The 25,801-nt window shown below is 41.5% G+C and overlaps 1 protein-coding gene across 1 annotated transcript in view; it reads right to left on the minus strand.

The window, feature by feature from the left end:
* Window positions 1-433: 433 nt before the first annotated feature.
* LOC124798353 (ubiquitin-conjugating enzyme E2 R2) overlaps window positions 434-25,801 on the minus strand; it is an 81,721-nt gene continuing 56,353 nt past the window's right edge. Inside the window, exons 2-5 of the mRNA XM_047261715.1 lie at window positions 13,706-13,792; window positions 12,889-12,986; window positions 12,364-12,498; window positions 434-1,717 (exon numbers count right to left, since the gene is read on the minus strand). Coding sequence (XP_047117671.1) covers window positions 1,477-1,717; window positions 12,364-12,498; window positions 12,889-12,986; window positions 13,706-13,792 — 561 coding nt within the window. The 3' untranslated portion in view covers window positions 434-1,476. The remainder of the gene's footprint in view (window positions 1,718-12,363; window positions 12,499-12,888; window positions 12,987-13,705; window positions 13,793-25,801) is intronic.

The following is a 25,801-nucleotide window of genomic DNA, read 5'->3' on the forward strand; positions in this document are numbered from 1 at the left end:
AAAAATAAAGAAAAAGACACTAGCTACACACAACAGTTTTGCAAAGAAGAGTAATCTCTGATAATATTAAAGATATATGGTGCAATATAATATTAAATTAATGGGAGTTCTCTCTCTCTCTCTCTCTCTCTCTCTCAAAACTACCCTCCCCCCCCCCCCCCCCACACACACACACACACACAATATTTATAAGGGATAAACACAAAGTCTCGTAAGATGATATAATCACTTTAAGTTTATTGATGAATATAACATGCCAAAATGCCACACAGAAAGAACTGCACTGTACTCAAGACTGTACATTTCCATGTAAACTACAGCATATAGCTTTTGTCTTGCAGTACATCTGTTTTAATGCATACATATATTCAATTATTTTAATGACCTTTTATTGGTAGCATTTTGGCATCTATATAGAAATAACAGGAACAACTAAATTTTAATTTAATTTATTAATAAAGTAGAACAAGATCACAATACAGCAAACCTATACGACTCCACAAGTGTATAATGTGAACCACCAAAAATTTATCTCTACTCATTTATACAGTTACAACCAAAGGACGAATTAATCACCAGCATTAACACACCCAAGTCCTGAAGGCAGGAGTAGATCATCTTGAGCTGAAGAGATCCAACTACCTAACATACAGTTAATGATAACACGGCACTGTAGGTTGGGCTCTTGTTCACCGGGAGCACCACACTTTTCCAAGAGAGGGTTTTGAGGTGCACAGTGAAAGGTACATCATTAAATACACAAGGAGCATACTACAGATGTGGAGCTATGTGCAGTAGGCAGGTTGTATTCCAGTTTGTGTTCAGTATGTACAAACCTATGTTTAGAACATCGTCACCTTTGTTGAAATATGACAGAAGAAAGATAAATGTACAAAGCCAAACTGAAGTTTGTGTTTTGTTGAACTGTCCACAGAAAATTTATGGAGATTTTTTGAATTTGCATCTTATAAAACGCTAATGAAACTAAAGACCAGTGTTGAAAACAGAGCAACTTTCCTTCCTGAAGTTATGAACAAGGATAATAGTTCTGTGATAGGCATAACATACTGCATCACATGGATTATGTTTCCAACAATGCACAAATTCTCCCGAAGTGTAGTAGATTACCCTGTAATGCACATGTGCTTGCAATGTGAAGTGCAATGCAGTTCACATTTATACTACACACCTCTGATTTCTGCATGCTTTTAGCATTTTAACTACAGACTAACGTGGGTAATGACATACAACTGTTTCTTTCCATTTTCTTTGCTCTTTTTCTTAAGGACTTCTCAAACAGTAAGCACAAATACTACTACTAGCATTATGCATTACAGAGATACAATCATGGACATGAAATTGTGACCTGTCAACCCCCTCCAAGCACTCTCCCTTGCCATGCTGTTTCGCGACACCAGCAATTTCCATTGACTGGATACAAATGTCAACAGCAAACACACGCCAAGACGAATGTCATCACGACTCGCCATTTCCACTGTCATCTGCATCACCATCACCGTCCGCATCACCATCCTCTTCATCATCGTCGTCATCATCGTCGTCAAGATCGTAGTCATCATCATAAAAGTCTGTCATATCGAGCACAGGTTCGGTGGCTGGCTTTGACACCTGTGTCTTGATACAATAGTCCTCTAATGTCGTAGGCACTACAACCCCATCTTTCTCTGCTTCAAGTCGGGCAGCCAACACTTGTTTCCTGGAAGTTAACAGATATTTACAAATATAAAACAGATTTGTGTATTATTCCATGGCACAAGAGATTAAGTATTTGTTTTCCGTTTTTGAGGCTGATATGTACAAAATCTCTACTGCCTGATCACTGCTTACATTGCATCCCACCACACATCACATAAAACACAAGGTATCAATATTAGTTTAGTGTAGAAGGAATAGTACATAATTTTAACTCCTCAGAACCCCCAATTTATTTATTACTTCATAACAACACAGTTTCTCCATCAAGTACAATTTGAGAAAAATTTAGGAGTTGAAAGATAGTCAGTCACAGGGAGGAGGTATGTAGTAGCAATCACCTACATGGCAGTCAGGAAACTACTAACAACAGAAACTATACCGTACAACTATTTCTTCAATCAGTGTCATTATGAACAGTGATTTACTCCCAATGTCTGAATTCTTGGAATTTGGGGAGGTTAGGGTGGCTTATAGTAACACAGTAACCTTTATCTCTTAAATGAGGACTGTAGAGAACAACTTGCCCTCATTGTAAAGTTAAGCTGAATTTATTTTTCGATCACAAGGGGTGAAAAAAAGCAACTGTATTGACAGCTATTCACTGAACTTGTAACTTGCAAATTTCAGTAAGTAATGATACAGTCACTACTGTATATCATCCAGCTACATCAGTAAACACCTATTCGTATCTTATTCCCAGCTGCAGTTCTGTCTATTTTACTAGACCAAAATTAGGTTCCACATACGACATTTGCATATGCCCTGAACCTCTGATTACCCCCATGAAATATCTACAGAGGAGTGACCCCCATGAAATATCTGAACAGGAGTGACCCACTGATTGAGCAAGCACTTGAATAATTTAATTTTTTTCCTTCGGCAGTGCTAAAGACCAATTACTGCGCCCAGAAATGAGGACCAACCAAACCACAAATTTTCCCACCCCTGCCACAACCTTATTTCACCACTCACCCCTCTCAATCTACTCCTCCACTGAGCATCGCACACCTTATCCCACTTGTGGCCAGACACAGCCCAGCAGGTACCACATTCCAATCCTGTGCATCTGCTGCCTCTGTCCCAGCTGTTTGCCACCTCTTTTCTGTATATTTTACAATATTTATATAGGCAGAATGCTCTTCATTTCTCTGGTATTATTAAGCTTACCCTGTGTATTTTAACTGAAGATTCAATGTTCTTTCTGATAATGATTCTAATTAGTTTTTCAAGCTTTCTTCTCCACGTGGATGTGAAGACTGCAGAGTGAAATACCTTCCAACAACCTTTAAACTTTTCCAGGAAACTTCAGATCCTACAATTTACATATTAGAATAAAAATATCCACAAATTCCATTACAGAAATAGAGGAAGTTAATAATAAATTGAAAGGTGGCCAACAGTAAAATCTGGCCAAACATTAGGTAGCAGTGTGGACAGATAAACAAAAACCATTTAAAATCACTTCCTACTGGGAGGAAAAACTAAAAAGAACTCTCTCTATGTGAAAAAAAGATACAGAACACTAGATAGATCTCAGTGGAATGGAATGAAGATTAAAAGCATCCACATGAAAGAATAAGAAAGTATTACAGGCAATGACAGTATAATAATATTAATAAATTTTGACAGTAACATATCATAGTTACATAAATAAATCATGACTATTAGCTCATCCGACACTAATGAAGTCCCATGGTGTGTAGTATTTACAGTTTAGGCAGCATTCAGAAAAATGCAGCAAATATTATTTGCCATGTTCAGTGAAACAGTAAATCATTAGCACTAGTGGATACAGCAGATCTCAATTTCTCCCCAGCAAACTAAAATACCTTTACAAAATTGTTAAGGCTTTCGTGGCCACTTGTTGACAAATTGGCCATTTGGTTCTATCTCTGGTTCTTAGGCCAAAGTTAGTCTGATGATTTTTCTGACTTTTGCCAGAACGAGGGGTTGTCATTGTCAAAGCTTCACTCTCCCCTGCTGGTAGCTCACTTGTGTCAAGCTTGCAGCTGCAGATCATATGAGTGTGTACTTTGTGTGTCAACATCTGGGGCTTTTCCGTGGTCACGCTGTGGTTCTCCCCTTGCTACCTGCAAAGGTCTTTCACTGCAGTGCGGGAATCCAGGATTCATTGACCTTGAGGCTTTCCTCTTTCTTGTTGAACCTATTGTCACGTCTGAGGATTTCTATAGCTTCCCTCAAGAAGTAGGGTGGTAGTTCTTCTTCACAGCAAGACCTTAAATGTCACTGAATTTTATAATGTGGTCAGGCTCACACGACTAATTTCTGCAACTGTGCCAACCGGCAATGCTGCTTATGTTCGATGATCCTGGTGTTGATTGATGATCCAGTTATTCCAACAGACTTTTACATGCATACATGGTATGTGGTGTATTCCCAACATTACATGTCTGTTTCTTTTGTACCTTGCCAATCTAAAAACACTTTACTCCTCTGTCAGTTTATAGAATGCTTTCCAGGTGTGTGTGCAGTGCTGCAGCTCACATACTCATCTTGCTTGCATTACAAACATATTGATCAATCCTGTTCCTGCACTTGTTAGTGCAGGTATTAGTCCGTGTGTGTGTGTGTGTGTGAGAGAGAGAGAGAGAGAGAGAGAGAGAGAGAGAGAGAGAGAGAGAGAGAGAGAGAGAGATGCACACTGTTTCCCAGGTTTTCACAACGCCTCGTATCCAGCATATTTAGAAGAGGTAGCTGGTAGTCCTTTTCCATCTCCATAGTAAATTTTATGTCAGCATGGAGACTATTTGGATGTCTTAGGTAGTCACCAAGCTGTTCCTCACCATCACTCCAACCAACAAAGGTATCATGACATTAACTATACCACAGCTCCGAAGTTGTTTTTTGAGAGATCAGCAGTACTAGGATTGGATGTGATGGTCCGGGAAATCTGATTTTGAACTGGGCTGATGGGGTAGTTACGTCCAATGAAGGCCGAGATGACAACGGTGGTGTATTGCTGTAAAGGGTCTGCACCTGAACAAATGTTTGCCAGAAATGCCAAGGCTGCCTGGGAGGCAATAATTGATATGAAAAGGATGGCCACTGTCAAAATGTAGGTACTGTTGTTTGATTGTAGATTTAATGTGGACAGAAACGTATAACTGGCCTTCAGTGAGGATGAGATCAGCAGCAAGAAAGTGGCATGGAATTTGAAACAGAACCATGTGAAATTTAACTTTGAGAAGGTATTTAGATAAAAGGAATTTTAATACGTCATCCTCACTGTGAGTCCATATATCAAAGACGTCATCAATGGTGTAAACCAAACCAAATGCTGAAGGCTTATGGATCCCAGGACAGCCCCCTCCAAGTAACCCACAAGAAGGCTGGCATACGAAGGAGCCATCCTGGTTCTCACAGCCATACTCCTAATCTGTTTGTATGTCTCCCCCCCCCCCCCAAAGGTGAAATACTTGTTGGTAAGTATAAAGTTGATTAAGGTAAGCAGGAAGCATGTCAAATGTCTGCCATCAGGTAGGAGCTGAATGAGGAAACGTTCAGCACCAGATGGACCATTCACGTGGGGGATGTTGGTATAGACAGTAGAAGCATCAATGGTGACAAGTAAGGTGTGTTGTGGAAGTGGGATGGGCACGGAATTCAGACAACCTGTACTATGTGGTGCAGGTGTTTATCAACTACAGCAGATATATGTTCGGTGGGGGCTTTGAAGCCAGCAACTGTAGGATGACCAGGATGATTGATTTTGTGGATCTTAAGAAGAAGGTAAAAGGTGGTTTGGGTGGGTAAGAAGTTGCATAGATTGAGATGGCAGTCCTTGTGAGGGGACTGAGTTTTTAAGGATGGACTGCAGGTCAGTTTGAATCACAGGAATGGGATCTCAATGGCAGATGATGCATGCAGAGGTGTTAGACAGCTGGCGTAAACCTTCACTAATACACTCCTGTTGGTCAAGCATGACAGTGGTAGATCCTCTGTCTGCTGGGAGGATAATGATGAAGTTATCAGCTTTTAGGGAATTCAGAGCCTGAAGTTCTACAGAGGACAAGTTAGGTCATGTTGTAGGGACCTGAGGAAAGCTTCTGAAGCAATGCTGGATGTTTGGAATTCTTGAAAGGCTTGTAAGGGATGATTCTGAAGTAGTGGTGGTGGATCAGGTCGGGATCGTGGTCTGAACTGTTCAAGGCAGGGTTCAATGTCAGGTTTCCTGTTGGAAAGGTTTTGGGATTGGATTGCAAAGTGATATTTCCAGATGATATTGTGTGTGAAGAAAAGTAGGTCCTTCACCAAAGCAGCACAGTTAAATGCAGGTGTAGAGCTGAAAGTGAGACCCTTGAATAACATGTAATTCAGGTAGGGAAAGAGCTGCAAACAAGAGGCTGAGAACATTGTAGTGTTGTGACTGGCTCTTGTGATTGAGTTATTACTGGTCTGGCAGGTAGTGGTGAAGGCTGTGGGATGTTAAGGAGGTTTGCCAAGCTCTGTTTGATAGAGAGGAGTGGTGGTTGATGGCGTGGCTGTTTAGGAAGCTGCAGAGAGACACAGGAAGGGTAACACCATAGTCGAGGTAGTTTAGGAGAATGTGGGACAGCCTTTTTAGGTGAAGTCTGGCATGTTGTTGCAGTTTGTAGTTGGCTTAGTGGATGATACAAAAAAAAATATGAGAGGGCAGATAACTGCAGGATTTTGTACAAGGAGAGAAGACTGGTGGAGTGTAAACTGGCAGATGAGGCACACAGGTGACAGATTACCAGGGTAGGTGCATGGGATTGCTGTATTGGAAACTGTAAAAGATCCTGGTGTTGAGCAGGGTTACATCCTGGAACAGGGACTTTCAATATCAGGCCTTTGGGAATAACTCCAAGGGAAAAGTAGGTTCCCAGAAACAGAATGTGTGACCTTAGTTTTCGCAGTGCGAAAGAGTGTTTTCAAAAAGATGGGATGTAATGTGTGATGAGATCATCATGGCAAGAAAGGATGATTCAGTGTGTTAGAAATGGCAGAAGTGGCAAAGAAGATAAGCAGAGCATGGTAAAGGACAGAAAAACAGAAGAACAGCAAGGAAAACTTCAGAAAAATCAGAAAAATTTGTATTAAAAAGTGAGAACAGGCAACGGTTAACAGAAGATAATGAGTGGGTGACAATTTCTCACCAGAAAACTGGACTGGAAAAGAAGAAAAGCATTGGGGAAAGTCACAAAAAGAGAAAATTTTAATTTAAAAATGGGGCACTGGGGAAGTCAGAGGAGAAAATGTAAACTACTGCTTGGAAAATAAAGAAATGTAGGAGGCAGCAGTAAAAGTTGATCAGAGTGGTTTGGCGAAAAACAAAGGCATAAAAACGTGAAAAAAAAATGACATATAAACAAGATAAGTTGAGTGGAAAAAAAAAAAAAAAAAAAAAAAAGCAGTCAAATTTACAAATAAATCAATGAAAGACAATCGCGAGAAGGCCCTCGAGTGTAGTGAACTGTAAAGAAATTGTTATCAGCAAATTTGTAAACAACAATGGACCCATCCACGTCACCGAAATCCATTGGCCTCATATTATGACTGTCAATAATTAACTGAAATACTAAAAAACTGGCAGCTGTTAGACAGGTAACCTGCAGCTGGGATTGGGTGACCATTTAGTAATGTAGATACTATTGTAACATCAATACACAATTAGATTTTCAAAGAAAAAAATTCTTCTGAAAGCAGAACTAATATCTTTGTTGACCTCATCCCATGAAAAATAATAAATCCAATAACATCAAATACATAGGTGGTTGTCGGTGGTGGTGGTGGTGGTGGTGGTGGTGGTGGTGACAATGAAGTGGCAACAACAAAGAATTCTGACACCTTAAAACAAGGACCTAATACAGGTACCCAAACTGCAACACATGCTCAAAACAACAACAACAGCATGTAATAGAAATGCCATTTGCATTCCTACATGTTGCACCGTATGTGGTGGCTTCTCAGCTGAAGTATGTGACGTACAATGTCTGTGACGTGCTATCAAAAGCTAATCAAGTGTCATCCCGTTCCCAGGGTGTGTTAGCAAAGCCTTTGGCCTCTAATCACCAACCTTTTAGATTTAACAATCTTTCAGTGACATACCAGTTACAGTCTTTACTGAATTGTGTATAGACACTGAACTGCTTATGAAAAAAACTGATAAGCCAGAACATTATGAGCACTGTACACCACGATGTTTGAGGCTTCCTGGCAGCGCTGCAGGCACATGACGCACCAACGACAGCAGAGACAGAGCAGAGGCAGACTAGGAATCACCCTAGCAAATATATGGGCTGCAAATGGGGAAATCCAATGGCATAAGTGACTTTGACGAAGTGCAGATTATTGTTACTCAGAGCCTGTGAACGAGTGTCTTGAAAACACCAAAGCTCGTCGAACATTCATGTGCTACTGTCTCGAGTCTCAAAGAGAGGTAGGGAGGATAGTGAAACTCCCACTAGGCACTAAATGGTTGGACATCAATGACTTCATGGGGATATGAAGTTCAGAGGCTTGTCTGCTCCGTAAAGTAGGAAAGAACACAATGCTGGTGCACGCTCAAGTGTTTCGGTGCACACCGCTTGTTGTACATTGTTGAACTTACAATGCCACAGTTGACCATCCCTTCGTGTTTACATCTTGACCCAACGACATCGTAATTACAACCATCTACTGTTGATCAATGGAAACTTGTCCTCAGGTCAGTCATATTTTTGCTGTACTAGATTGATGGTCATCTCCACAAACTCAGCTGTCTAGTTCAATGGCAGCTTGAAATGTGCAGCGCGGGTGGGAGCAGTATCATCCTATGGGAGACACACTCCTGCGCGTGTATGGGACCTGTGACAGTAATCGAAGACATGCTGATAGCTGTGAAACACCCACATCCCTTCATACACGATGTCTTCCTAGACAGCACTGTCATCTTTCAGCAGTATAATCGTCCATCTCTCAGAGCCAGAACAATGCTACAGTGGTTAGAAGAGATTTATAGTGAACTCATTGATGTGTAAGTCACCAAATTTGCCCGATATAAATCCTATCGAACCCATCTAGGTTGCTATTGGGCACCATCACCATGTACGAAAACCAGCCGCCCATTTACACAAATTACATGACCTGCATGTAAACATCTAATGCCGCATGCCTCCACAAATGTATCAACAAACTTTCAGATCCCTGATAAGCAGAATCAGTGATTTATTTTGTTTCAAAGACAGATGAACAAGTTATTACACAGGTTGTCATAGTGTTTTGGCTCATCAGTGTGTAATTCAGCTCAGACATTTAAAGCATTTCTCCACTGAATACTATTTTATTCTCCTTGAAAATGAGCAACCTACGTTGGTGTCAGCTGTGCAAATCAAGCACAGTGTGGCCACATAAACCACGTCAACGGTAGACAGTTGTTTGATAATACTTGTCTCATTATGATGGTCCTTATACAGCAGCTGTGATGGAAATGTGGCACCAGTGACAATTTACACTCTTGGCTTGAGAGAAAGCCTTCTCATTTCCAAACACACAAGAAGAAAACATTGTGGGGAAAGTTGATGTTTCTCTCCCACCTAACGCTGTTGCTACTCTGTGGTATAATACTGTGGCCATTAACTTAATCCCTAAAAGAAGTTATTGTGGTCACTAAAGAGGTGCAGGTTTTTACAACCTGAATAAGGATATAGGATTGAAAATGAAGAGGATGCACCATAAATGGCAGGGGGGTTTGAAGAAGTGAAAGTATTATACATAATGTGACAGTTGCTTGCATGCTGGCTTTACCTCAACACGTGACAATACTGATAGAAGAGACTACAGTGTATGCCGAGTCTCAAATTTTGGCAGCAGTATGTATGCTTCAAAGCAAGTTAAAATGTCGTTCCGAAGCCATTCATTCCAACTAGGTTGATAAACGTTTCCACTTCTTTACTAGAAAGCCTACTGAATTAGAAGCACAAAAAACAAACTTTTGTAAGCAAAAAGTGCTTTGCAATCATCATACAATGTTGCATATAGAGCTACGAAGTGCAAAAAGCGCTGTATCATTGGAGTGCAACTACTCCTACCGGTTGCTACTGATTATATGAATATTATGATCAACACCTCGCTGGGGAAAACTGAGGGCATTGTTTGACACTGGCACATGAGAGCAGAGACGCAGAATTTAAACATATGACACAGTATACCAATGCTGTTACTTGAAAAAGTAAAACAAATTCGGGTGCTGATGACCTCACTGTTTAGTGCTCTAAGCCATAAATCATCAAAACAAAATCAATATGAGTTGTAGCTCGATGAGGCTACAGACAATATTAAAGTTTCACCTTTTTTTTGTATGGTTCTCAGATGTTAATTCCATTGTGGAGGACTTTCTCTTTTGCAAAATTGTCATTACAAGTACAGAAGCTGAAGGCTTGCTTGTGACACTGAACAAATTTATGTTTGAAAGCAATTAGGAGTGGTCGTAGCGCACAAGTTTCTACTGAAGGTGGTCATGCAACTCCCCACATTTGTAGGGTTGCAGGCCTTATTCAAAACAAAATTTCAGTTTCTGTGTGGATATCTGAATTGTTCATAGAGAACCACATGCACCCAAAGCATTGGAGACCTCTACTGAACCTGGCTGTAGAGTATGTGGTGAAAGAAGTGTCATCAACATAGCGGTACCATTTAGCAGGCTTTTTACTGGCATCTGCAGTGCTCGCTGTTCGAAGATCTCCATAAATAAATTGGCAACAGTGGAAATAAGTTGTCGTCAGGCAGTGTTTAAATGAAGCCTCTATGTCAGTCGTAAAAATATCTGCTATCTATGAAATATATAGCAGATATACTGGAGGGACGGCGCAAGAAGAAAGCACAATAACTGTGTACGCTTACTTCCCTTTTTCCTGCTACGCTGCCAGGACACCGCGACAGTGCCCAAGTTTCTGAAGGTGAGGAGAATGTTTCACTCGGCGCAAGCGCACCGTATTTACAACTGAATGGAACTAGCGATGCTACGGGAACAAATTCACTAGACGCGGTGAGAACTAGCGGAAACTAGCATTAAGCTATTATATCTCCATTTATATATATCAGTAACATAATGAAGTGTTATGACTGGAATAAGGTGGACTGTCTAACGCTCAGGACCATGGAGCTCAGTGCAGAAATGGCAACTAATAGGCAGAAGAGGAAATTCGATGGCCTACAGAAAGGCAGAGGTGAAACATCAGTTGCTGGACACTCTTGAACTGTGATTAACATGTCTGGGAGAGAATTAACAAAAGAGGAACATTCAGTTTTATCGAAAGGAGGCAACTTTGCAGTCACACCACTAAAGGTTCCTACGGAGGACATTATAGAGAATGTGGAGGTAGAAATCCATTTATCATCGCATTCCGCGGATGAAATCAGGACTGAAAGAGCCAGAATTTTACACCAAGCGAAACCACCTACCAGCAATCTGTCTGAAGCGGAAAAGAGGGCATTGAGGGAGATCAATGTGGATAAGAACATTATTATACTTGCAACTGATAAAGGAAATGCTATGGTTTTGCTGAACACCGAAGATAATCACAAGAAGATTAGTGACCTTTTGGATCCCACTACATACAAAAAGCTTCAGAAGGATCCTACAACCAAAATTTTGAGAAATACCCATCAACTAGTGAAACAATCTTCGCTTTCTTCAGAAGATAAAAAACAACTCTGCAAAACGAAAGCTTCTCCACGCGGTTTTTATGGACTCCCGAAGGTACATGAACACAGAAGTCCAGAGCAACAACGGTAATCTACTGGAAACGTTTTCCTACCGTTCATTAATAAGGTCACAGACCGTATCGGGAAAGTTCTGACTGAGTATGGGATCAAAACAATCTTCAGACCCACTAAGAAGATTAAGGAATATTTAAGAACTGCAAAAGACGCCAGACATCCCCTAGCAACACCTGGGGTGTACAAAATTCCATGCAGTTGTGGACAAGTATATATTGAAACAATGAAAAGAAGTGTAAACACCCGATTAGCCGAACATAAAAAACTGTCATTTAGGACACATCGAAAAATCGGCCATAGCTGAGCATGTCTTTCGGGATGGGAATTACGAAATAAAATTTAATGAGACAAGCGTTCTAGCACGAACATCCCATTATCATGCACGCATGTATAGAGAAGCAATATAAATTCACAAACACCATAACAATTTTAATAGAAAAGAGGAAGTTTTAAAGTTGGACAAGATATGGATGTCGACGTTGTGCCAGCAGAATGACAATCGATTACTCTTAATCGAGAATGATGATGGCTTCCAAAGATAGGCATACTGTCAGCATCACGTGATGAATGGTGGTGCCCCCTATGCGCTCTATAAATGTGAGAATCAGTGGCAGTAGCCGGACGACCTCAGAAGATGTCTCCCACAGATGGAGATGAAACTTCAGGTGGAAATTTTATACATCGACCACGGCCTCTCAGCCCCGAAGTTTCAACTGAACACCAACAACACTATTGTGATTACAATTATTTGTAACTCCTTTTGAATGCAAATTTCAGTTTTATGTATTAAAGTGATCTCTGTATTAAGGTAGTCTCTAAGGATGTCAGGTTGGTTGTTAGAGAACCTGAAGGTACTATTCGGATCAGAAAACTAATTCATGAATAAAAATAAATTTATAGACATACCTGATGATATTTTCATACTCCTTGTCTTTGCCTTTTGAATCTCTCCAGCGCCTGAACATTACTGACGCATCAACATTGGCAGGACTGAATGTGTTGGGCTCATTCAGTAGAGAAATTACCGACAGCAGGATGGTCCTGTTAACAGAATTATTGTTCAGTATTTAAACCATTATACAGTTAAAGTAAAACTAGTTATCATTTAATATGAAAAGTTTAATAATTGCTGTAACAGAGGCAAATGAAGACCAGAAAACGAATTAAGAAACTGTGAAAGACACTGAATACCTTAGCTTTGGAGATTTTAAAGCTGTTATCAATGTTCGAAATATATTTCCCCTTCCCCATTTCTGATTCATTCCATGGTTCCCCGTTATTGCAAACAGGAGATTATCCTCTTTTCTCCAAAATAGTGTAACTACTCACTTTTATGTGGCACTCTGAAGTAGGGTAATACACAACTACTAAAATAAATCACATAGTATGTGTAAATATGTAAACAAATTTTACATGAAATAGATGTGTTACCTGACATTCTGTGTAGGGTTCCACATCTCACAAGGAAGTTCTCCACTCTGAGGATCATGGACTGGAGGATGCAAGATTGAAATACACAGATCACCATTCTGCAACATGAGAAAAACCATGTTTGCATGAAAGACATACAGAGAGTAATTACTTTGAACATTACAAATAACTAATATAGGCAGAAGTGTACGATTTCTCACTGCATGGATACTGAATAAAAGAAGAAAAACAGGGAAGGGTCTGACTATTTGTTGGCAAGGCTGTTGTAGACCGAGCACAAGCTCAGATGAGGAAATAAATCAATGCTGTACTTTTAAAGTGAACCATTTGTCTTTCGGAAAAAAACTGAATGCCTGGGAAGCTCAGTTACAGCGTTTCTTAAAAAGGAGGGGTCATAGTTAAATTCTCAGTTAGACACGCAGATTTAATCTGTGAGAAAGTTTACTATACTTCCTCCTTTATTTAGTTATTCTGTGATCAATAGATTAGCAGGTATCGATAAGGTGTGTGTGCGCGAAAGGGGGGGGGTATTTTATGCAGAAATGTATCACCTCGAAGAATGTTTTCTTAACATTTATTATATGCACATGTACCATCATTAAAGTTGCACATCAGTTGAAAATTAGTGGTGGCTTAAAATGAATTGAACATTTCAAATCCACCTGTGGTTACCTTCTATCCTGCAGTATCTCCTTATATGTATCCCCTACTTTTCATTAGTTCTCTTAGCAGCGTTTTCCAAAATACCAACAATCTTAGAAAATATTTACACTCTGTAGCTTTATGGATAATACAGAATACTAGATCATTAACTCACCTCATACACATTCGGATGCCATACTTTTGTAAGAAAGCGAATGCTGGGTGGTGAATATGGATAGTCAGGTGGAAACTTCATGTGTGCCTGCAACAGAGGAAAATTTTACATTAAACAATGGAGTAAAGTGGCCCATAGCTGTACATATTTTACTACAGTTATCTTTACAAAGAGCAAATATTTATCGCTCTTCAGTGACTCAACTTTTCTTTCAAATCTCATGCATTATAAAGCTGAAACTTCCTGGCAGATTAAAACTGTGTGCCCGACCGAGACTCGAACTTGGGACCTTTGCCTTTCGCGGGCAAGTGCTCTACCAACAGAGCTACCGAAGCACGACTCACGTCCGGTACTCACAGCTTTACTTCTGCCAGTACCTCGTCTCCTGCCTTCCAAACTTTACAGAAGCTCTCATTCTGGAAACATCCCCCAGGCTGTGGCTATGTCTCCGCAATATCCTTTCTTTCTGGAGTGCTAGTTCTGTAAGGTTCGCAGGGGAGCTTCTGTAAAGTTTGGAAGGCAGGAGACAAGGTACTGGCAGAAGTAAAGCTGCGAGTACCAGGCGTGAGTCGTGCTTCGGTAGCTCAGTTGGTAGAGCACTTGCCCGTGAAAGGCAAAGGTCCCAAGTTCAAATCTCGGTCGGGCACACAGTTTTAATCTGCAGGAAGTTTCATATCAGCGCACACTCCGCTGCAGAGTGAAAATCTCATTCTATTATAAAGTTATCACATACACAAAGTCCTCAGAAAACCTGCTTTGGTCATAGACCTTTTTATTTGATACTAAGGCCTTCGAAAAATACAAATATCTTTCTGTCAAAACAGCTAACTTTTCAGTCTTACAAATTAGTCTAAATGCTTACACTTGCGTAGCTTTATATTATAGAAAAGTTCTGCTTGAAACAATCCTCTTAATGGTAGTGATAATGAGCAAAATGACAAATTTGAACAATAGTTTTCTATTCTCAAAGAGGATCATACATCTCACTAGTTGTTGGCATTTGACACTGTCCTGCTTTGCCGTCTAATGAAAAAAATACAAGCTTACAGAGTATCAGAGCAGACCTGTGAATGGATTCAAGACTTTCTTGCTGACAGAACTCATCAAGTCGCTCTTAATGGAACTAAATCGACATATGTAAACGTAATATCTGGAGTACCACAGGGAAGTGTGATAGGTCCATTGCTGTTCACAATATAAGTAAATGATCAAGTAGAAAGCGTTGGATGCTCTTTAAGCCTATTCGCTGATGATGCAGTTGATTATACCAAAGTAGTAACGCCAGAAGATAGTAAGAATTTGCACAACGACCTGCACAGAACTGATAAATGGTGCAGACTATGGCAGTTGACCCTGAACATAAATAAATGTAACATATTGCGCATTCATAGGAAAAGAAATCCATTACTGTACAGCTACACTATTGATGACAAACAGCTGGAGACAAAGTCTGCCATAAAATATCTAGGCAAACTATCCAGAGCGACCTTAATGGAATGACCATATAAAAGCAGTCATAAGACTCAGATTCATAGGAAGACTCTTAAGGAAATGTAACTCATCCACGAAGGAATTGGTTTATGAGGTGCTTGTTTGCCCGATTCTTGAGTATTGTTCATCTATCTGGGATCCCTATCAGGTAGGACTGATAGAGGAGATGGAGAATATTCAATAAGGAGCAGCACGTTTCATCACAGGATCGTTTAGCTGGTGGGAGTGTGTTACGGAGATGCTAAACAAACTCCATTGGCAGACATTACAAGAGAGATGTTGCACATCACAGAGAGATTATTGCTGAAATTTTGGGACAGCACTTTTCAGGAGCAGTCAGACAACATATTACCTCCTCCCCCCCCCCCCCCCCCCCCCCCCCCCAACGTACATCTCGCGTATTGACCACGAGGAGAAAATTCGAGAAATTAGAGCCAATACAGAGGCTTAACAACCACCATTGTTCCCAAGCACGATTCGTGAGTGGAACAGGGTTGGAGGGATCAGATAGTGGTACCAAAAGTACCCTCTGCCACACATCATTAGGTGGCTTGCAGAGTATGATTTAAATGTAGATGATGTCCATTATAGTAATACATCATTTACATTGCTTTCCATAAACAAGGTTCAGAAAAAACATACACAAGCAAAAGTTGACTGTGCAGTTACAACAGCAATTCTGCACTAGTCTACAACAGATGATTCACGTGCATCATGAATATATAGATAACTATGTTTAAGAGTAGGCCAACAACTGTTGGAGACAGTAAGAGACAGCTGTCACACATAATTTGATTGAAAGGTCCAGAGTGAAGGCAGGTCAACTCAACAGAATGATGGCACGTCACTTCTAGTGTTCACCCTACTCTTGTTTACAGACAGTAAGAACAATTACTAACCTCATGTTCTTTATCTGGAAGGTTCTGCCAACAACATGTTAAGGCTGCAAAGTGCACTGAAGACGGAATGAAATTCTCACTCTGAAGCGGAGTGTGCGCTGATATGAAACTTTACAGAAGCTCTCCTGCGAGGTTCACAGGAGAGCTTCTGTAAAGTTTGGAAGGTAGGAGATGAGATACTGGCAGAAGTAAAGCTGTGAGACCGGGCATGAGTCGTGCTTCGGTAGCTCAGATGGTAGAGCACTTGCCCGCGAAAGGCAAAGGTCCCGAGTTCGAGTCTCAGTCGGGTACACAGTTTTAATCTGCCAGGAAGTTGCACTGAAGACCTTTATATGCCATTATGGGCATTAATGATTACAATCGCAATCTCATCACAGTTGACCCTTGGAGCAACCACAAGATGAGTGATGTCATCAAGCACTGCACATAAAGACTCAATGCAGCTGATGTGCACACAAGCATGACAGCCGTAAGTTTACTGCTCAATGCTTACCCAAGAAGGAGAGTTTGCAGTGGCCTTGTCATCTTCATTGACAAATTTAGTTAGCTAGCAAAATAATAACAGATGTATTTGATTTGACATAAATCTCAGACCTCTTATGATACACTGTACACCTATAAAATTGAGTCATTCATGTGAAGCAGAATGGGTACGTTTGGAGAGAAGGGTTTATACAAATCTACGAGATACCTAATAATTATACGGACACGCAAACCTACTTGTATCTGCATGTGATATGGTATAACTCCATGCACTTCTAAATGAACTGACATCCTTGATGCTTACAAACAATCTTTAAGTGTTATCAGTAGGCCTACATGATTATTAAATAATATATGACAATTGTCAACCACATGGGGCTTTTTTTCCAATGATAAAAATCTCCAAGAGCACACAATTCAGCACTTTTGAATGGCCAGCTACCTCACAATCAGAATTCCATGAGCATACCTGGCACACTACCGAGCATTTGTGGGTGTTCACAGTCCGAGCATTTGCGGGTGCTCACAGTCCTCCTTCCTGGACTCTAGAAGTGTTGAGAATAGCTTTGCAAGAATAACAACGTGTTTGAATGCAGTCTACAGATGCCACCAAAAAGCATTAACCCACTACAGCATATGCTGCATTGCTGTTATGAGGACACTTAAGTAACTCTATTAAAATTGCTTGCTTCTTCCCTTCCCATTTGCGTTTTCTCACTTCCTTGTTCTCTACATCATGCAGTTACACGGAAACGACGCGACCACAAGGTTAGTCCTTGATCCATTCTTCCATCTTTCCTTCCTAGTTTCCTTATTAAGGACTGTGCGCACTTCAAAAGGTGGTCACGGCCACAAGTATCACGACGGGGTGAACTTGGATTTCCTCATTTGGAAGCAAATAACCCCATGAGACTTGTGGTACCACTACACCTATCGACCGATTAAAATTACTTCATAGTTTACGTCCGTCACTTGCCGCTACAGTGTTGCCACATCGACTACCGGCTACCGCTTATAGTTTACACGAACACAGCGGGCCACTTGACGAAGGTTGTTAGGGTTCTAATGTGTAACGCGGAGCAATGATAGAAGTGACCGCCGCGAGGTATGTCGCAAATGCGAGATGCTCTGCCAACAGCTGGTTTAAGTGACCAGTGATTAAACTGCAGCAGACGACGTGTGTTGTAGCTCTGAATTCGAACTCTTGTCTTAAGCTAACCACAACCTCCTTACATGCAATGTACCCGAGAAGACGGCGGTCAATAATGTGCGGCATAAGTAAAATCACGATCGCTATGTTCACAGCGATTAATGCTAACCTCTACGATTAAACTCCAGACAGAAAATAATTAGTTTCAGCGCTAAAAGCAAACAATTTCACGCTATCATTGGTTACCTGAAACTATACATACGAACTGACGCGTTACCATTCGATGAGAAATCCTCGTTGGCACTTTGCAAATTATAGGCAATACTGGCAGATTCGAAACGAAACAATAATAGTAAGAAAAATAAGAGCAAAAGGAAAGTCAACACGACGATGAAATTGACGCAAAAAACTATCAGAAAAAATTATATTTAAGCCAATAACAGAATAACAATGAACACTTTTGATTATACTTAGAAATAAAGTTCCGCTACATTTAACGAGACTCGAGCCTCGGACCTCCTTCAAGTCAGCTTTATATGCTAACCATTACGTTATGCCACAACACGGTTCAGTAATTATAAATGTAGCAGTGGTCATCCAGTCACAACGATGAACTGATTGCAGCCTTCAAAAATTCGGCTTCACGCAATGTCGTGGGAAGCTTTTCAATCCAGTGTAAGCCGATCTGTGTGATTATTGTAACAGTACATGTGACGCTGAATCGCGTCTTGTGAGGAAATATCCGGTAGTGGTGTGTGTGTGTGTGTGTGTGTGTGTGATGAAATACGAAATGAAAGGGCCAGACCCAGAATGCAGGATACGAACAAAACAAGAAAAAGCCGGACAAGGTAGTGGAAGTGACCTGAACGATTGTTGTGGCAGTCTGGCTACGGCGCACGGTTCGGACGTGACTGAGCGCTCTGACTAGGCAACCAACCAGCTCCAGCGTCAACTAAGAGGTGATTTTAATCGAACTTCATTTGCTTACACGTAGCTACCTGCCCACGTCGAACGGCCCAATTGGACCGTTGTGGTTGTGAGACACCGCCAGGGTAACTTGCACGCAGATAATTTTACGTGTGCGATTTCATAGAAATTTATAAAGCTCATCAGCAGCCAAAGCCTAAGCGCATCTACAATGGACACCGTAAAGTTCCTGTTTATCGGATCAGACGATTAGCGGAATCGTTTAGAATACAATTAAGAAAGGGAAATGAATAATTTTTTTTTCTATTTCCTATCATCAGTAGGCCTATTACTCGCTAGGGAATACTTGCCACAGGCAACCTAACTGAACCCAATCTCCATTATAATATCATGGTCCAACCCGCGTCAACCTTAAATACCATGTCGCAGCTTCTACACCGAGTAACCAGCCGCTATTGATGGAAAACAATGCTGAAAACTGGAGACTAATGCGTGAAATGCAACGCATGTGAACCATTTCAAAATTTTACTGGTTGCCGTGCAACGACATAGGAACAAAATACGATCAGCAACACTGTTAAGCATATGCTTTCTGTTCCCAAAACTGCTCGGAAACATAATAGCAGCACTCTGTAATCATATTCTAACTGTTAGGACTAGATCAAGTTTTGGTATGCAACCGTAGCTTCTTTTTGTTTGCTTTAATTTTGTGTCAAACAATTTCATGCAACTGAAGCGAGTTATCTCTAAAGGATTGTACTTGTAAAGAGTATTTACACACTAACTTCTGCACGTTGGCTTTCTCAAAATTTCGTAGAACGCAGTGTATAACTAGTTTTTAAGACACAAGAAACTTTTAGATTTGACAACGTCGAAACAACACACACACACACACACACACACACACACACACACACACACACACACACACACACACACAGAGAGAGAGAGAGAGAGAGAGAGAGAGAGAGAGAGAGAGAGAGAGAGTGGGGGGGGGGGGAGGTATTTCCTATTTGTTGCACACTCCTCTCACATCAGAAAAATTTCCCCACAAGACTACTGACTCGTTATTTCTGACTCATTTCGCTTCATTTTCAAGATTTTGCTCTGCGTATTTCAAAGTTTGCAATCTGTTTCTCGCATTTCGCTGAGTATCCCCCTCCGCTATCGCATTTGGTGCAATATTCACAAAAAAATATATGTAGACGCTTGCCTGGTTCTAGCTGCTACAGAAATGAACGTGAAAATTAAGCTATTCCTGCCTTGAAAGACTCGCCCGAGTCTAGCAGGGTTGTATCGTCAAAGAGGGCCCATATTTCGGCGGACAAACGTCATTAGCATGAGTTTTGGCTATTCTACCCGGCCAGACTCGTTTGAACTTTTCACGGATGTGAATTTTTCGCAAGTTTCGTTGTTAAAGTTGCTAATCTACTCTACGTTAGCTGGGTGGGAAGCGGAGAAGATACATGTAAAACACGTTGGCGACGACGGAAGAGGGGGAGGGAGTGATCGTAGCGCCTGACCACCGCAATGCGCTTTGCCACGGTTCTCAGAATGGGACACCGATGAAGCCTTGCTTACGTAATCAATTATCAGTATACTGTCCCGCTTAAGCCACTAGCAATTGAATCGTGGCCATACTTCTCGTCATATCCTCTGGTCAATACTATTTTAATGTTAATCTCGTTCCAAAAGAATTATAAATTCACAGTTCCTTATTTGCGTAAGCTTTATTTCGTTACATGCGCTGTTGTAAAAATCTTATCTAAGGCTGAATTATTTGCTGTGTGAAAAAATAATGACTAACAAAGAAATTATTTGGCTTTCACTACTTATACAGTTCTTGTTATGGTACGCTTTCTTCGGGTGTAATTCCTATTGAATCACGAAATTTTCATTTAAGAACTCCCATCGATTTCAATTAGAAAGATAAACTATGTTGACATCTAAAATTCATTTTGATTACTCCTATCGACGGCACTCGCACGCAAATGGAAGTAAAACCCTTTTGATAGAAGACCAATTTATATTTAGTTTTTACTGTCATGACCTATTGTGCCGAGTGAAGTAGTACTATATCGTGTGGAAGAAAGTAGTGGTACATCCAGTGGACACCATGTGTCAACAATATCTAGTGTAGAATTAGGATGTTTTGTGGTGATACAAATGAAATTAACTTACGAGTTCATATTAGTCTTTGCAGATGGAAGAGTCCGAGACGACCAAGAGTGACTGATGAAGGTGCTGAACGACGTTAGAGTCTTTCATGCGTAGCCCCAAGGAATCAAGTTCCGGAAGGCTAGTCGTGAATTAGCAATTCCAGTAGCGTCTGTAAGGAGACGCAAGGATTCGCTTACGACGTTGTTGTATGCATTTGCTACAAGTTCTAAAGTACGTTTTACGTGCCAACTTTGCAAAAGAAATGTTGCTGCATGCCGCCAAAGATTTTTCTGGATCGTGTCGACTTCAGAGATGAATTGACATGTAACATAAATGGAAAGCTGAAAAAACAATGTGCGCATCTGAGCGTCAGCAAATCCCCACGAGATGGTACAATTTCAAAAACTCTCCCTAAATAGATTGATCTTAGTGATTTATTCCGGCGGAAAGTTTAGGTGCCTTTTTTTCGATAAAGCAACTGTAACTGGTGTTCTTGTCTTTACGCGCCAGAACTATGGCTCTTTCTTCAACTGGAAGAAGCTGAACTACAGCACTATTTGGCAGAAAGATGGTGCGCTGCCTCACAGCAAAACTCAATACGCGATGGGTTAAACGACGTTGCATCCGACCGGTGGATTGGCTGCAATGAGTCTGATGACAGAGCTTGTTTCGCATGGCCTCCATGTTCAGTCAATCAGACGCCATGCGATTTTTTACCTTTAGTGGTTCATACAGGATGATGATGTGCCTCCGCAACCAGCTGACCTACCCGAGTTAAGAAACAGGACTGAAGCAATTGTTACAACAGCTACGCCAGAAATAGTGATCAAGATTTGGGAAGAACTCGCCTATCGACTGTTTGTGTTGTGTGGCGAGCGGTGTTCATGATGAACACTTGTAAGAAAAACTGAGTTGTTCTTTCATTTAATGTATTATTTATAATTGTAAGTTAAACATAACATATATTACAAAGCCTTAAAACATCGATATTTATTTTGAAACACCCGGTACAGTCAGTATCTGGAAACTGTCCGTCCACGAATTTGAGAAGTAAATTACAAATGTTCTGGAAGAGATCTAAGAACTTAAATAACAACAAATTTTAAAACTTTTGACACCATTAAAACTTACGATATAAAATTGAAGTGTGCATTCATCAATATCAGTATTTCACTCAGCATTGCAATTTATTGTGAAAACAGAACTATAGACCGTACATGTGCATGTACATGACAGGAACGCTACTCCTGCCAGCCATTTCTGTCTACATTCGGGTAGTCAGTCCTTCTTATTCTATTGGTGTGTGTGTGTGTGTGTGTGTGTGTGTGTGTGTGTGTGTGTGTGTGTGTGTGTGGAGGGGGGGGGGGGGGGGCGACGACGACTCTGTTCCCTTTCTGTCTTCGCTTATTCAACTTCCTCTTGTTTGCTCGTCGTACCTCTCGACACAAAACCGTGGCGGATTTGTTGCAGATAAACGTACAGCCAGGCTGTGAATAGATGTCTTTACCTGGCTGGCATGTTCCCTACAGACGGTCAGAAGGCAAGCCTATCCATTTGGGAAAGTATCCTACGCTGAACATAGCTTATAATTTTCTAACAATACTTCCTGTTTACGAGAGGTTTTCATGTTACTTTGTTCTCTCGTATTTAGATGACAAATTTGGAAACTGCTACGTGTAAAAACATAAACCATACTATTAAAATTTATTTTTCTGTGCATTCCCTTCCGACAACTTACAGTTCTATTCACCGTATAGTCTTTTCAGAATCCCTGAGTTTTCTCCGAAATTTCCAGTAAATTCAATTTTCCTGAGCATTTCCGAGTTTTTCCAGCCAAGTCGCCAGCGTGATAAAAGCTTCCCGCTGCACTTATTTTGAGCGTTTCTGCCAGTGAATCTGTCGAGCAGGCAGACAAACAGCAGCGGAGGATACTGCGGCCCGTGGTGACCCGGGTGCACTGCCCGCGCCGTCCACGTGTTATCGACCGGAGTGCGGAGCGAAGCGGACCCCGAGCTGCTTTCGGCAGGCTCACGTTCAAATCTGACAGACGGGCAGTCCCCCCGCCAAGTGACAAACGCACAGAAATAAACGCGCAAACAAAAACTACCAACAACAAGGGTTCTTAAGGTCTTGTCGATCGTTACGGTACAAGTTGCCTTGCTACCGTTTCCTCGGGTAACCTTGCCCGTCTCTTCTGAGGCTTCGTGAGTGACGCGCGAGATTACGTAGTTGCAACAGCAGCGATACTTTTCGAATCAGCGTCAGCGTCTCTATTCCTCCCCATAATTTTAGATGAAGGTGGGCCTGTTCTTTTTCATGACTTTCCACTCTCGCTGTAACTTAATTAAATTATTGTTTGAAATGTCACACCTGAGTCTATGGTTCACCAATCCGATGACAGCATATTTCTTGTACATAGATCGCAGATGAAACGATGATCTGGAGGAATTTCGACGTCTTCGTGGGGAAGTTTTTGCTTCAGCTTATCCAACCAAGGTCCGTTGTGCCATTGAATCCGGAAAGTCTCGCCAACTAAGTCTCGCATTGGCGCATTTCTTTTAGTTGATGTGAAAGGTGTGTGTGTGTGTCTCTCTCTCCCCCCCCCCCCCCCCACTTTTCTCACATTTGGCAATGACTTATTAATATGAAAAATGCCGAGCTGCACAGTGGTTCAGAGTCCAAGTAAAAATGTTTGTTCCCCTGTAACTGGCAATATACGCTAGTTGAAAGGTCAGAGGGAGACAAGGGCATATCGTCTTCAAATGCACATTCAGTGTGACTACAGTCTTACTTTAAACCTATCACAAGTCTGTTTCATGCGTGCTGTCAAATCGCGAACGCGTCTGAAACTAAAGTTTAATACCTTGCAGTCTATTACAGAAATACAGATGATTACACCGAGATCTCTGCTATGTATTTCACAATGGTTTGATGGTTATGAATGTAGATGTTGAAACAGATCACTGCAAGCGTATGTGTGCATCACGGACCATTCCATTTTTAACCTATCTTGCTTTGCAACCTGCCATAACGAACCTGAAAGGTAACAAGACATGTTTTAAAACTAAACTAAAATCATCCCGCACAACTCTCGTTCCATGGACGAATTTCTATTTAAAAGATGGTAGCCTGTAAGAAAAAAAAGTGTAGTTGCATGAGTAAGTTTAAAAATGTGTTCAATTGCAACAATTATCATGTAGACAAACCTTGTAAACTGACTCGTTCCACATCATTTCGATAGGAGTATCGTTCACATGATCTATGGAACGTACGAGGTACGTTCAAAAAATTCCGGAACTCTGCCCACAAAATTATTCTTCGCATACGTTTTACTTATTGTGCATGGTCTCCTTCGAACTACTCTCCTCCACAATTGATACACCGTTCCCAACGTCGTTTCCACTCCTGGAAGCAGTCTTGGTACGCCTCTTGCTAGATCGCATGAAGAGCCGTCTGTGAATTTTCTTTTATCTCGTCTATCCTTCCATATCTTCGTCCTTTCAATGGTGTTTTCAACTTTTGAAATAAAAGAAGTCCGCAGGGTTCAGGTCTTGAGTGTACGGAGGATGAGGCAGCACAGAGATTTCGTTTTTTATGCAATAGTCACGCACCAGCAAGGATGAATGTGTTGGTGTGTTATCTTGAAGCAAGAGCCATGAACTATCTCGCCAGATTCCAGGCCGTTTCCATTTCACGTTTTCTAGCAGGTGTCGCAACACGTTCCGATAGTACCATCGATTAACAGTTTGTCCCTGTGGCGCGGATTCGTGATGAACTAATCCTTCGAAGTCAAAACTATCAACATGGCTTTGACGTCGTTGGACGAACTTTGCGACAACACGAAGCATTCCAAGATACACTACGTGATCAAAAGTATCGGGACACCCCCAAAAAATTACGTTTTTCATATCAGGTGCTTATGTGCTGCCACCTACTGACAGGTTCTGCCAGGTACTCCCATACCAGCGACCTCGGTAGCCATTAGACATCGTGAGAGAGCAGAAAGGGGGGGGGGGGAGGGGGCGGCTCCGCGGAACTCGCGGACTTGGAACGTGGTCAGGTGATTCGGTGTCACTTGTGTCATAAGTCTGTACGTGAGATTTCCACACAAACATCCCTAGGTCCACTGCAGTGAAGTGGAAACGTGAAGGGACACGTACAGCATAAAAGCGTACAGGCCGACCTCATTTGTTGACTGACAGAGACTGCCGACAGTTGAAGAGGGTCATAATGTGTAATATGCAGACATCTATAAACACCATCACACAGGATTCCAAACTGCATCAGAATCTGCTGCAAGTACTATGACAGCTAGGCCGAAGGTGAGAAAACGTTGATTTCATGGTCGAGCGGCTGCTCATAAGCCACACATCACGCAGTAAATGGCAAACGACGCCTCGCTTGGTGTAAGGAGCGTAAACATTGAACGATTGAACAGTGGAAAAACGTTGTGTGGAGAGACGAATCACGGTACACAATGTGGCGATACGACGGCAGGGTGTGGGTATACCGAATGCCTAGTGAACGTTATCTGCCAGCGTGTTAAGTGCCAATAGTAAAATTCAGAGGCGGTGGTGTCGTCGTGTGGTCGTGTTTTTCATGAAACGGGTTTGCACCCCCTTGTTTTGCGTGGCACTATCACAGCACCGACCTACGTTGATGGTTTAAGCACCTTCTTGCTTCCCACTGTTGAAGAGCAACACGATCGAGCACCTGTTCATAATGCACGGCCTGTGGCGGAGTGGTTACACGACAGTAACATCCCTGTAATGGACTGGCCTGCACAGAGTCCTGACCTAAATCCTATATCACACCTTTGGGATGTTTTGGAACGCCGACTTCGCGCCAGGCCTCAACGACCTACATTGATACCTCTCCTCAGTGCAGCAGTCCGTGAAGAAACCTTCCAGCACCTGATTGAACGTATGCCTGCGAGAGTGGAAGCTGTTATAAAGGTTGGGGGTGGGCCAACACCATACTGAATTC

This window comes from Schistocerca piceifrons, chromosome 5 (assembly GCF_021461385.2).
Source record: "Schistocerca piceifrons isolate TAMUIC-IGC-003096 chromosome 5, iqSchPice1.1, whole genome shotgun sequence".
Taxonomy (NCBI): Eukaryota; Metazoa; Arthropoda; class Insecta; order Orthoptera; family Acrididae; genus Schistocerca; species Schistocerca piceifrons.